This window comes from Acanthochromis polyacanthus, chromosome 18, assembly GCF_021347895.1.
Source record: "Acanthochromis polyacanthus isolate Apoly-LR-REF ecotype Palm Island chromosome 18, KAUST_Apoly_ChrSc, whole genome shotgun sequence".
In the NCBI taxonomy this organism is placed as follows: Eukaryota; Metazoa; Chordata; class Actinopteri; family Pomacentridae; genus Acanthochromis; species Acanthochromis polyacanthus.
In genome coordinates, this window is record NC_067130.1 from 29,488,908 (window position 1) to 29,502,035 (window position 13,128).

At 39.0% G+C, this 13,128-nt stretch overlaps 1 protein-coding gene across 1 annotated transcript in view; it reads left to right on the plus strand.

Annotated features, from left to right (window-relative positions):
• Positions 1 to 13,128, plus strand: part of npr2 (natriuretic peptide receptor 2) — an 87,879-nt gene that overhangs the window by 36,731 nt on the left and 38,020 nt on the right. The window contains exons 7-10 of the mRNA XM_022204029.2: positions 1,008 to 1,092; positions 8,671 to 8,791; positions 9,982 to 10,056; positions 10,969 to 11,046. Coding sequence (XP_022059721.1) covers positions 1,008 to 1,092; positions 8,671 to 8,791; positions 9,982 to 10,056; positions 10,969 to 11,046 — 359 coding nt within the window. The remainder of the gene's footprint in view (positions 1 to 1,007; positions 1,093 to 8,670; positions 8,792 to 9,981; positions 10,057 to 10,968; positions 11,047 to 13,128) is intronic.

Consider the following 13,128-nt stretch of genomic DNA (forward strand, 5'->3'; position numbering starts at 1 on the left):
AGGCACTTTCTGGGGTTTTGTTTATGTTGAGGAACCTTCAAAATGTTTCCTTGAGGAACTCCTAAGAAAGATTCTTCAAAGAACCATTTTGGGGGAGTTTGAGGTTCCATTTTAAACTCTAGTATTGTTATTTATATATTGTTTTACCCCCAAATATAAGAACAATATTTAAGACAATATTGGACATTCTATATACATTTTGTCTCATGGAGATCTTAGCACTGAGAATCATTTGCGCACAAATCTGTTGACAGAAAGTCAGACAAGATCCCAATTTGCCCAAACACACAAAACCAGCATTTAAAAGTTGCATTAATATCTTCAGTTTTGCTTAAAAGTTGCTCTATTTTTTAATGCCAGAAAACTGTACCTTAAACAATTCCTCAGTATACTTTACAATTGATAAAAAATTATTCTGACTGGCGATTCACTGCAAATAATGAGTTATAAAAGCACAGTCCTGACCTGTCACAGCATGTGTGAGTATAATTCAGGTTTCACTATGATTGTAGGTCACATAGGAGCCGGTTTGTATAAAACTACAATACATAATGAACCAAACTTAAACTCTGCACATGAATAATGCAACTTCCAGTAAACTAGAAATCTTTAGTTTGACCGTTTTGTGAATGCAGTGAAGTGAAACGTGTTCTGGAGAGGATTGGTGTCAGAAATGATACATCTCTAGTCACAAAAATCAGCTCATCCGCTGATTTGCTGATTAGCAGCAGGTGGTATAATTAGTCTCCATTAGGTTTTTAAATATACACGAGGAGCCGTGTGATTGTGTGAAATTATTGCTGGCGTTTTGCGGTTTGACAGACTGCTAAAGCGGCGCAGCTGTAACTCAGGAAGTCACAGCTGTGTTTCTTCGCATCGCACTTTTTTTTTTTCTTTTAATTCTTTATTTTCAAAGATATGAATGTGGACATCTGTTAAACATATGAGAGACAGCCGAGCGTGTAATGCTTCTTTTTTTTCTCTCTTCTCTTTCCTCCTGTTTCCAGGTCATCTGCCAGTTCTTGGTATTGTAGCTGTGGGTTCTGGCTTAGCGCTTATCATATTTGGAATCTCCAGTTTCCTCATTTACAGGTGAGTTTGATCGTCCTCCTGTCCGTCCTGCTTTTAGCTCCAACATTTAGTTTTTTTTTCCCCCCATTATTTTACTCAAAGACAGACAGAAAAAGAGCAACGAAGTGTGAGACAGACACATGTTTGAAGCAGGATTCGCTGCTATAGGTAGGAATGTGATATGTACACGATTGTTGCTACGGTAACAGCTCAGCAGGTGAAGTGTGTCGCCAAGCTGCCAATGATCTCATGAACTGGGCACAAACAAGGCCCATTGCTTGTCTGGCTTAATGCTCATTAGTGTGTTCATTAGCTTTCCTTCACGCTGGATTGAAGCTTAAATGCCACTTATTTTAATAATTCACACACTGCTCATGTCAGGTGGAAAAACATGGGGTCTGCTGGGGTTGTGTGTGGTGTTGTTTTTTTGTTTTTTGTTTTTTCCCCTGAAAGGATTACATGCTAGTTTGCAGGTTGGCTTATAAAACCCCCGTAAAATCCTATTAGAAGCGAGCACAAAGACGCCTGATTTCTGCTAAACAAACATTTACACAGCAGAAATGAAGTCATTCTTGAGAGGGAGAGTGGAAGTAAGTGCTCAGCGCCCCAATTAGGGGGAAGGAGACGCTAAAAAAGCATGAAATATATGTAATAAAACAAATAAACGTTGAGCAGTTTGCAACCTTAAGTGTCTCGGATGGTGGGATTAAAGGAATTTTCAGGCTCGGATTATTTAATTTGACTTTTATGGGGTGACTTTTTAATATTTTTATGACTGAACAACAGATAAAAATAACTTTGGAAGCTTCTCTGAGCTGGTTTTCATTCCAATAACAGCATCAAGTGGCACCTTATGTGGAAACCCCTCAGACTGTGTTCACACTGTGCATGCCATTTACTGTTAAACAAACAAACTGGGTCTTAACATTATGTGATTAGGTTAAATGAGTGTCGGTGCTTAATTGTTAATGCCGCCCCCGAGCAGTTTATTTCAGCTGTATGTTCAAGATAAAAATAATTGCCTGCTGCTTCTGTAATGGTTCTGACTCGGCGTTCAGCTGTAAAAACACATTCGAATGAAACTGTTACGGCGTCCCAAGTGGCGCCGTCTACATGTGTATGTTGCAGCATTAAGCCTCGTTTAATTACACCAGAAGTAAATCGTGCATGGCTCAAGTAATTAAGGAAGGGCTCCTACACCCCACTTAATGTCACGGCTAATATCTGCATGAAATGGAAGTAAGTAATGTTGCTATTTTTTCCCTGCTTTTCCTGCAAAGTTGTCGGTTAATGACATTCTCGACTAATTTTGATTTTGAGAGGAGCTGCGTCGCTAACTAACAAATCACACCGGTAATCTGATTACTTTTCCAATACTGATCATTAACACAAACAAGTGTTAATCAGCAGCCAATCAGAGCGGATTTTGATCAGAGGAATGGTGGAGGAAAGACTGAGGAGCAGCTATCCACGTGAGGTAAATCCACTAAGCCTGAATCTGAGTTGATCATTGCTGCAATAATTACATAACAACCAGATAATTAGACACATTGTTTGTGCCGCTTAATTCGGAAATAATTAACACGTCTTTCTCTGTTTTTTTGCAGCTTACAGTTCAGCAAACACAGCTTGCTTTCCCAGCTAGTTAGCTAGTTTTCCTGGACTCTCTGCCGGTGAGTTTCTCTCCTTGGAATCTCTCTTTTTGTATATCCAAGTACAACATGTTGGGACTTATGGCAACAAGTGTCTATTTCTGTTATGGGAATCCAACGTGGGGAATTCTGTGATACATTTTTGGTCCTGACCTGCAGTTTTTGAACTTTCTGCAGAAGTCTGTCTATATTTAGATTCATTTAGTGACAGTTTTATATATATATGGAAAGCTGCTGAAGTGTTTTATTGGATTTTGTGTAAATGTAAACCGCCTGCCTGCAGCTGAGCATCAGTGGGGATTAGAGCTTCTTGTGTGTCGGCTCTTTGATACCGAAGGCTAACAAATCACTTCCTGTTTTCGCAGACACCAGTGGAGCTTTTTGCTGATGGACGGAGAGGCAGAGCTGTTTACAGCCGTCTTAAAGATCAACCAGCTGCTGAGGGGGGCCTCCGTTCTCACTACTTGACCTACAAAAACACCACTAAGACGCTAAAAAACAGTTTGGAGTTCTGTCACTGTCAGTCCACACGCTCAAATCCAAAGTTTCTCAACCTATAGGTGCAATTTGCACAACTGAGATATTTAATTTTTATATTTTTAATAAGAAAAAAGGAAGATTATATATTTACTGCTGTTTATATGATTGTTTTTATACATATAATGAAATATTTTATGCTTAGATGAATTAAATCTGTCATTTCTAGGGGAATTGATTTTACAAAAAGGCTGAGAAACAAAGTTAATCTGGCATAGGTAAATAAGCCCTATACTGTGAAATTACTGCTATATTTTGTATTAGGGTGGTTGGTTTATTAGGTTTGACAGTAGATTACTCTTCTGCCAGCGTTAAATTTGGTGAATACGCAATTTAATAAAAGGAAACCTGTGTACTGAATCATCTGCTTCTTTGTATTGCTTTGACGAAAAACATCTGCACTTCAATGAAAGCCATTTAAACAAGTCATTATTCCTTAAATTTAGCCTCTAAGCATATTTTTTTCTCTTGAAAACAAAAAGATGAGTGAGCAACTGAAGGAAGTGACGGGCGTAAGCAACACAGGTTTGCTATGAAAAGAATATATTAAGACTTGCTGGGACAAAGTTGTTTCTCCAGCGTACATATTTGTCACAATAAAATGATTTTACATTTCATGCAGTGATTGTTAAATTTTGTCCCGCAGCGCTTTACGCATCTAGACGGCGGTGCGCTTTGGTTGACTTTGGAGTGCGAGGGGATGTTGAGCAGAGCGGCAGTGGCTCTGTTGTTTTAATGGAGGGGTTTGGTCCAGCTGAGGTATTCACAAATGGGACTTATGAAACAATAGGCCCAGTGTGGAGCTCCACACTTTGCCCCTCTGGCTGCCAGAGGTCTCTAAACGAGGCTCTTTAAATAGAAAAGTACCTTCGTTTTTTCTTCTGCTGCTGCTGGTGGTGCATGGGGCTGGAGGGCACCGGTGGTTTAATGGTGTTTCCTGCACTCAAAATGATCACGACTCGGAGTTTCTACAAACACAAACAAGATTCTCCTTTAAGTTTCTGGACAACACAGTTTGTCCTGGTGGAAAAGCAGCACAAGAATATAAAACTAGATCCTTTTGGGACCAGTCAGGATGGTTTCAGGGGGGGAGAAAGCTGGTGATATGCAAACGCTGCAATAATTTCCTGCAGCCATCTGGAAGTGTTTTACACCTTTTAGATTGGCTTGGAATGTGTGGGCTCTGCTCATTTTTCATTTCCAAGTGCTTCAAACTGAAAATGAATCCGCCACCACCTTTTTAAACGAAGAAGAAGAAGAAAAAGCAAACAAAACAGGCTCTAATAACTCTGGTTTTTAAAAACTGTGAGTTTTATTTTTCTATGTGTTTTTGCTGCAAATGATTAAGTGTCAAGAAACAGCAGCTCCTGTGAGATTTGTCCCAGATGTGTTGAGATGCACTGGAATGCTTCTTCCTCTCTGTGCCGTCAGGTCAAAAATAACACTCAGAATATGTCGAAAAAATGATCACATTAATTGCTCCGGATCAGCGGTGCAGATATTTGGTAGTTATTTGCCATTTTGGAACAGTTTCTATCCATATCTGCTTTAATTCATCAACCCATCACACACCATAAAGTATCTGAATGAAAGATGGATCTATTGTCTGGACGACGACACCAGAAAATCATTTTATTCAACAATCTGTGGATGAAATATTCTAAACCCAACAAAACCAAACTCTAGCTTGAACCTCATCTTTACCTCCAGATAGTGTCGTAACTGAGTCTATTTAATGTACAGTGGACCTGCTTTGCACCCATTTATGATATAATCGAACCCTTCTCCTCGTTTTACCGTCAGACTTAAATCTACAGTGTAGCTCTGTATATTTACCCGATAACAGTTAAGTTTTCCCTCCGTCTGTCCTTTTGCACCCTTGTGTCCACACATTCTCCTTTTATTCCCTTAATTTTGTATTCTTTCACCAGTTAAATGGCATTTCAAGTTAAGTTTTGTTGGTAGTAATAGCACCAGGTTATCAACCCCTGGTTGAGATTAGCATCTTGACAGATGGTTTCACCATTTAATACAACTAGGAATTATTCAAACCAGTCTTAAGGAGTGTTGGGGCAGATGAGTCACTGTCGGAGCATCCTACTGCCAGCAATATTAGCACTGTAGCTAAGGTGGCACCATTAAATAGTGTGCAACAAGGAGATTCAGAATGGTAAACAGCACAGGGATCAATGGAGAACATGCAGTGCAAAACCTTTGTTTTTTGTTAGGGGTTGGTGCCCAAGTTACGCAACATGATCATGTTATGATACAACTAATCTGCATTCTGAAGTATGTTTTGCAGGAAACTGTTTTCTGCCCGATTACGTTTGTAGTGAAACACTACACCATGGTGAAATATGGCACAGACACTGCAACTAGAAAACACAGTTTGCATTGAAATAAAACAAAAAAACTTGCAGCTGCTTCTAGTACAAAATCCCCCTTTACAGAAACCACAAACAATAAAGTAGATCTTGTCCAATCTGAAGTTTTAGTCCTTTGTCCTTTAGTCCTCAGTCCAAATAGTTCAATGATAGTTCAATATTTCAATAATTCGGTCACATGGGCTGTGTGACACACACCCACAACACAGTTCAACTCTACCGCGTGTCACGCCTGTAGGTCAGTTCCCATCAAAAAATAACCATGTAAAAGCTGCAGTCTTAAAATGAAGTCTTCTTTTAAAAATCAGCAGCTAAACACACATATATACATATATATATATAAACACAAATGTAGAAAAAATATAATAAAACAAACAAATAATAGTAATTGCTGTTAGCTCTGTAATGGCTGATACTCATTACTTAAGGACATTATATATTGCATATATATGGTATATTATATTAATACGTATCTGTTAAAACTGTGTGAGTAGCGTTCAGTTTGTTAGGAGTTTATTAGCTGTCCAGTGAGTTTATCTTCTTCACCAAACATGCCTGTTGCATTTTTTTTCTATTTGGCTGAGTTTTCATTTCAGTAATTAAATCTGTCCATGCAGAGCCAGGATGTTTTGCCAAATTCTTATTTTTACACTCCAAAGGCAGGACACTGCTTCCCATGCTTAGTCAGAATACAACCACTTCATATTAGTGGCTAATGATTTAGTGGTGTTTTTCAGCTAATGCAGTCTAAATGATTATCACTAGACATCCTGTTCAGACCATCCACTCCATTATCTTAACATCACCCAGGTGAGCAACATAATCGCTAATCACTCCACCGCTAATGCTTTTTTCACTATAAAACGTCACATTGAGTTTCTGTTGTCCAATTTGCGGTTCCCTGTGTTAAGCTTTCCATCATTTGACAGTTAGTTTTGATTGTTTTTTCTGTTTTCAGTGCCGAAATCATGATTTCCAAGGCTGTTTTTTGGTGCTAGTTATGCACAACTTGAGACAACGATGCCAAGATGACAAAAAATGACTTAATTTGACCATTTTTTCAGGGCAAAATCAGCTCTTAATAAAAACAATCCGTAGCTACAGTATCGGGATGCTCTGGTAAACATGATGCTCTGAGTGTAACTTGATCATACAGTGGTTTACAGCTGCATGTTATGTGGTTTGAAGCCCAGAATGAAGACAACAGCAGTGTTTGTACAAAACTCTGAATCTGAACCAAAGTAATCCTAAAGTACATTCACTGTATCTCTCAACTCTAATCATACTGACATGTTTAACTGGTCTAGTTGCATTAATTATCAGCATTTGAAGAAACCGTGACTTGTACTGTTTTTGAGTTGAGAGCTGTTTTTGTGCCAATGGGAGCAAGGAATTAAATTGATTCTAATCATGACTATCAAAGTTTTTGATAATTTTCATAGAAGAAAATATGTCAGAACATTCTATACCTTAAGTAGAGGATATAAGGGAGTTTTAACACAAAAAACTACGTACATTTAAGGAGGTTTACTGGATGCTCAGATCATCATTTCAGATCACAAATAATGATTACAAGTCTTTCAAAGCGTTCAAAACTTGACTTTTGATCCATATACTTACACTAAAGACCCCCTCTGATAAAAATCAAGTGTCTTTTAGTGTTTTTGACTTTTTAACATGTTCATGCTCATCATTTTTTATGTGCATCATGATTAAAATACAGCGTTAACACCATGGCTGTCTTTCTGTATTGAAACTGCAGTATACTAATGACAGTCTCAGAAACAGATTCAGACTTCTGGGATTTTATATGCAACAAATCTAAATGTGGTTGGAGTTTTTTGGGGGTAAATTATTGATTTCTTGTCTTTAGTCTCAAATGTTGTTCCATTACATAAAGTTCCAGTAGATTTGAAGAGTTGTGTGGTGACCTCAGCCATCTATCTTGGCAGTGCGTGACTGAAAATGAGCAAATTATTGGAATGTGAGTGGAGCTGAAGTGGGTGATGGCATCCAGTTGCCACTTAAAGCAGCATTGCCTTTAATTAAGTATATTTTAAGCCATAATACAATTAAAACAAGTGAGTTATATAATTACTTAGCCCCAGTACAGTTGCCATGAATGAGGAAATTAGCGATAGAGACCAAAACTGTTCTTGTACAACTTTGTAAACATGTTTATTTCTGCTATAAAGTTGCACATTTTACTTGAGGACTGACTCGCTTTTGGAGCCTGCCTCTAGTGGACTTTTGCGGAACTGCATTTTTTGTTTGCTACTTGGTTGCCACTATGTTTTATATTCACGTATTTGTTTGAAAGAAAGAGTCCTTTGTCGAGGACAGTAAAGATACTCCTAAAAGAGTAGTTTTCCACTTTAACAAACTGCCATAGGTAGAACATATGGGGCAGTAAAGTTAGCTTCTTATAAAAAACAAACACAAGTGTACATACATCATCACACGTGCATAACTACATGTAAACACTGGATGTGAAGTCAGCTGTAATCAGTATCTCAGGAAATACCACCAGGAAAGTGATGAAACGAATAGAGCACATTTGTTCTTTGTTTTGGGGTCACTTGCTAGATGAAATCCATTAAAAACTAACACGCTAAATGTATTATTTTGTATGAATAAAGTCTGAGCAATGGTATGTGTGTATGTAGACAAAATTCCTGATTTCTCAAAAGTCAGAGGCCATCAAGACTCCATGATTGGGCCTGCCATTGTGATTTTTCAAGAAAACAAAGAAAAAACTGTGAAAAACAAGAAACCCTGTGCATCATCTGCTGTTGATTCAGAGAAGAGAACACATCTGAATTCCTCAAAATAAAACCACGAGTGAACAACCTGCCTCTCAAGGATTTTTATTCATTTCTTTGTTGCTTTGTGGTGAAAACATCAGCTCATGACCTCTGCAATGACCTCAACACTCGGTCCACTTTGTGTGCGGTAGTTCTGCTGGCCTTTGTGCTGCCGTGTCCTTGTTGACTTCACCACCTGTTTTTTTTTTTGTTTTTTTGCAGGAAACTGAAGCTGGAGAAAGAGTTGGCCGGAATGCTGTGGAGGATTCGGTGGGAGGACCTTCAGTTCGAGAGCCCCAATAAATACCACAAACGAGCAGGCAGTCGACTAACCCTCTCGCAGGTAGAAAATCTCCAACAATGCTGCTGCAGGTTTATGTACATTTACCACGGCCAAACACAGAAAAATTAATGCTAAGTGTGCAGGTGAGGCAACACCCACATGATCTCATATTAAAGCTGGCAGCCGTGCACCTTTCTTCATAATGCCGAGCTTTATATCGCATTTTATTCCATCAGTGTTCCTGGCACGGAATCCAATGTGTGATTAACAAGTTGTTCATCTGGCAGTTTGCTTTGCTACATTTGCCAGAAGGAAAGACTCAACAGTGGGTGCACAGTTTTCATTCATACAGGACTTTATTTGTGTTATTATCAGTCTGGAGACGTCCCCGCTGTAAAAACTGGACCCACCAGGAATCGAAAATGCTAATCTGACAAGTTGGGAGCTGTTTACACGCTGCGCTCTGTGTATTAAAATGCAGTTTGTGGGTTTTCTGAGAAAAGCTGCAGCTCCAAAAGAAAGGCTCCAAATCCTTTGTGAGTTTACACATTCCTGAAAGCTTTCCCAGCAGTTTATTGAAGGTGGCTGTTTTTTTTTTATTTTATTTTATTCTTGCAGTGGCATATTAAATGATTGTTAAAATAAGCTCTCGCCTGGGCTCAATCCCCATGTTCATAATACTTCATCACGTTCCTGGAGTATCAGGTTCTGTTGTCTAATGCATCTCCTCCTGGGTTGTGTTTCATCCCACACGTGCGAGCGTTCATGAAAAGCACATGCACACACCTTTTTCATTACTGGTTTTCGGTCCGGTTCCTGGGACAAAGTGTGTGTGTGTGCGGAAAACACAGCCATTTTCCAAAACCGATGTATTTTCCAGCCATGTGCCATGTGTTGCCAATATTTGCATTCTATACTAATGTGTAGTCGACTGTGCTCGGCTGTCTGTGTGCAGCGCGCCCACTTGATTTTTTTTATTCACTCTGTGTGCACTGCAGACGTTCGCCCAAGGACTCGAGCTGGAAAACACTTTATTTTCTCAAATATAAGTAAAAAGGCAATTTCATGTTGCGCAGAGAAAATTTATTTTGGCGCCTGTTTAAGAATATAGGCTGCAGCTGAGTGGAAGCAGCACTGTCTTATTTGAACACGGTTTAATCCTCTTTGCTCTAATCTACACACTCTGACTGACATTTTTTCTTCTCACTACTTCTTTCTTTTTTCTTCTTTTTTTCTCTCCACCTTCTCAGAGAGGCTCCAGCTACGGCTCCTTGATAACTGCCCATGGAAAATATCAGCTATTTGCAAAAACGGGCTATTTTAAGGTAAGGCTTAGCGAGTTCTGACATTTTCAACTCCTGCGCACTCCTTCCCCACCCACACATGTGCAACACTCGCCGAGAGAAAGCCGGAGAGCTGGAGAGGAGAGAGAAAGAGAAGAGTGTGGGCGAATTTAGGTAGTTGGTTTTAATGCGAGCTGCAGAATGCGTCAATTTTCTTCTCCTTTTTTTTTTCCTTTCTCTGTTTCTACACTCCCCGCCTCGCAGTCTGGACATGGCCATCAACTTGTTGCTGCTGTTAATTTAGCTGTTTAAGATGGAGGAGGTGTGAGGAAATGTGACAAAAACGAGGTTTGCTGAATAATGAGATGGGTGGCTTTGCTTTTTTATAGCTGAATGATGAAAGGTTTTTTTTTTTTATATATATAAAATGCTGATGTCATGGTGGACTATGAGAGACTCAAATTCAGTACAGGAGGTGATTAAATCTGATAAGAAAACACAAACAGATATAAATAAATACTGAAAAGGAGTGTTTTTATTCTGCAAAAAGGCTAAGAAAAGGTCCCTGCTTCCAAACACACAGCCACCATCAGCTCCTTGTAGAGTGTTTCATATTGAATAAGAGTTAAAACACCCACATGGCCTTGTTTCTTAGCTGCTACGACAGCATCTTTCTCCAGTCTGTCATATCTGCGGCTCTGAGGAATTCACCCTGCTTCCTCCGTTTACCGATCGTCACGTAGCAAACAACAACAATCCTTCTTCTTCTTCAGCAGACGACTGAAATAGGCCCCAAATGTACCTGCAGGCCGCTGTTCTGATGCTCAGCGATTCAATTTCACCTTTTGTTGGTTTGCGTTTTTTATAGTCTGGTGTCGTTTTTACATCTAGAGGTTTGTTTTCGTGTAATAAAAACTGATCTCAGTGTCATCTGTCCTCTGGTGTTGCTCGCAGGGAAACCTGGTCGCCATCAAGCACGTCAACAAGAAGAGGATAGAGCTGGCGAGACAGGTTTTACTGGAGCTCAAGCATGTAAGTGTTTATTGTTTTCATTCTGTGGCACAATTGATTCGATTATTTTGTATTAATGAAGTCTGAGCAACAGTATTTATGGATGTAGACAAAACTCCTGATGTCTCAAAGGTCATTAGAGTCCATAATAACACTCCATTATTAGACCTGTGATTGTGATTTTATAAGAAAACAAAAGAAAAAAAATGTTTTGTCTAATTATTGAGCACAGACTGAAAAAAAGCATCTGCTGTAGGTCCAGAGAAGAGAACACCTCGCTCCACTTTTAGGATCCTTTCATGGGTTTCTAATTGCTCTCTGAATAAAGTTCAAAATCCTATTAATCACTCATTAAGCATTACAGTAACTGGATTGTGTTCGGGCAAAAGTTCTGACCTACTAAGCCTGTACAAGGGTGGCAGGATCTGAGCTGGAGTTCTTTTTTTTAAAACTTGCTTTTAATGGAAATTTTTTATATTTCCTGGATTGTATTTTTATGTTATTTAATTTATTATTCCCATCTTGTTTTATGCGTTTTTCCTGTTCGCTGTGTAATTTTATTCCTCCCTCATATTCTATGTTTAACCACTTTTTCCACAGTTCTACAAATATAGTTATTATAAATATTGTCAGTACCACCCGTCTAGCATACTCGTCCCAAAGAAACATCAATATGTAATAGACAGACAGCGACTATATTTGCTTATTAAAGCTGGAGCGATCAACATTTTTATTCTAACAACAGTGTGAATGGATTGATGGTAGTGATAAACTGAATTTTCATCCAGTTTCCCCTCAATTTTAAAGGGCACTTCAGCATCTTCCAGCTCATTTTTTGGGTTTGATGACCCTCCACTTCACTGTTTTCTGTCAGTTGCATCTCAGTAGCATTATTTCAAACCACACCAGTGAGTTTAAAACCCACCACATGCTACCTGCACAGCACAAAATGGAAGACAGACAAAGATAGCAACTAGTTTTCATTATCAGATGTGGTAAAACCAAAACAGAAGTAGAACTAGAGGGCGACCGATGAAGACCTCTGCAAAGAAAAGTAATTCAGTCTTCTATGATATCCTTTTATTTTCAAAATTTTGCAACATTTTTTGGTTACTAAAGCGCCTTCTTGTGGTCAAATGCCCCAAAATTGCTTGTGTCCATGTACTGAGTGCATTCCAAAACCTGAACTACCATATTACAGTATAAGGTACGCCAGACAAAAGATGCAGTCTGTTCCAATACAGAGTTTGTTAAATGCCAGAGATACCAGGAAGTCCTACTACATCCAGCTGCATTCTGAATCATGCAAGCTAGCATGCTAATCTGGCCATTCCGACCCACAATCCTTTGCATAATGGAAGCTAAATCTGCATAGAGCACACAGACAGGACTATGGATATATGAACAACACAAAGTTTAAGGTGCAATATTATGGTGAAGTAGCATGTCCAAATTGTACACAAACTGTATGAAACAGCGAATACTTTGTGAGGACAGCTGTAGTACTTTATCCGACACAGTGCAAGTTTGGCTTTGATGTAAAGTGTTGGTGAGTATGTTTAGCTGCTTTGCTAGCAGTCGGCTAGGATGGACGAACACCTTCAAAAGGAAAAAACCAAAGTGATTCATTTTGTGAGGCTTGGTCTTGAAGATCATTGGTGCCCATTTTGATTAAGTTTGGACGAAATTTGCTGCCTGTGAATTTTTTAAACACCTTTTCATTAATTTAATGGAAATTGAAGTCATAAGGTGCAATGAACTTGGCTTGATCCCAGGAATCCAGAAGTACTTAATTTGTGGAAGCTGCACATTTGGTTCAAAGGTTATGTGCATGAATGCGACCCTAGCTACTTGGCGCTACAATGATTGATGCTTATGCTCCAAAGTTTGCTCTTTCCCTACAGCAACTTTCATGTAAATCCACCAGATAGTTTTAGTGCATCATGCTGATGGATACACAAACAGTACTGCAAACATAACCTCCTTGTCGTTGGTAATAAATGCTCATGTTACTGTGAGAGTTGGCTGACTGGTTCGCTACGTCAACTAAAAATATGTCAGTGTTTTCGTCCTGTTTCTTTTGCTCCAAGTGGCAAAAAAAGG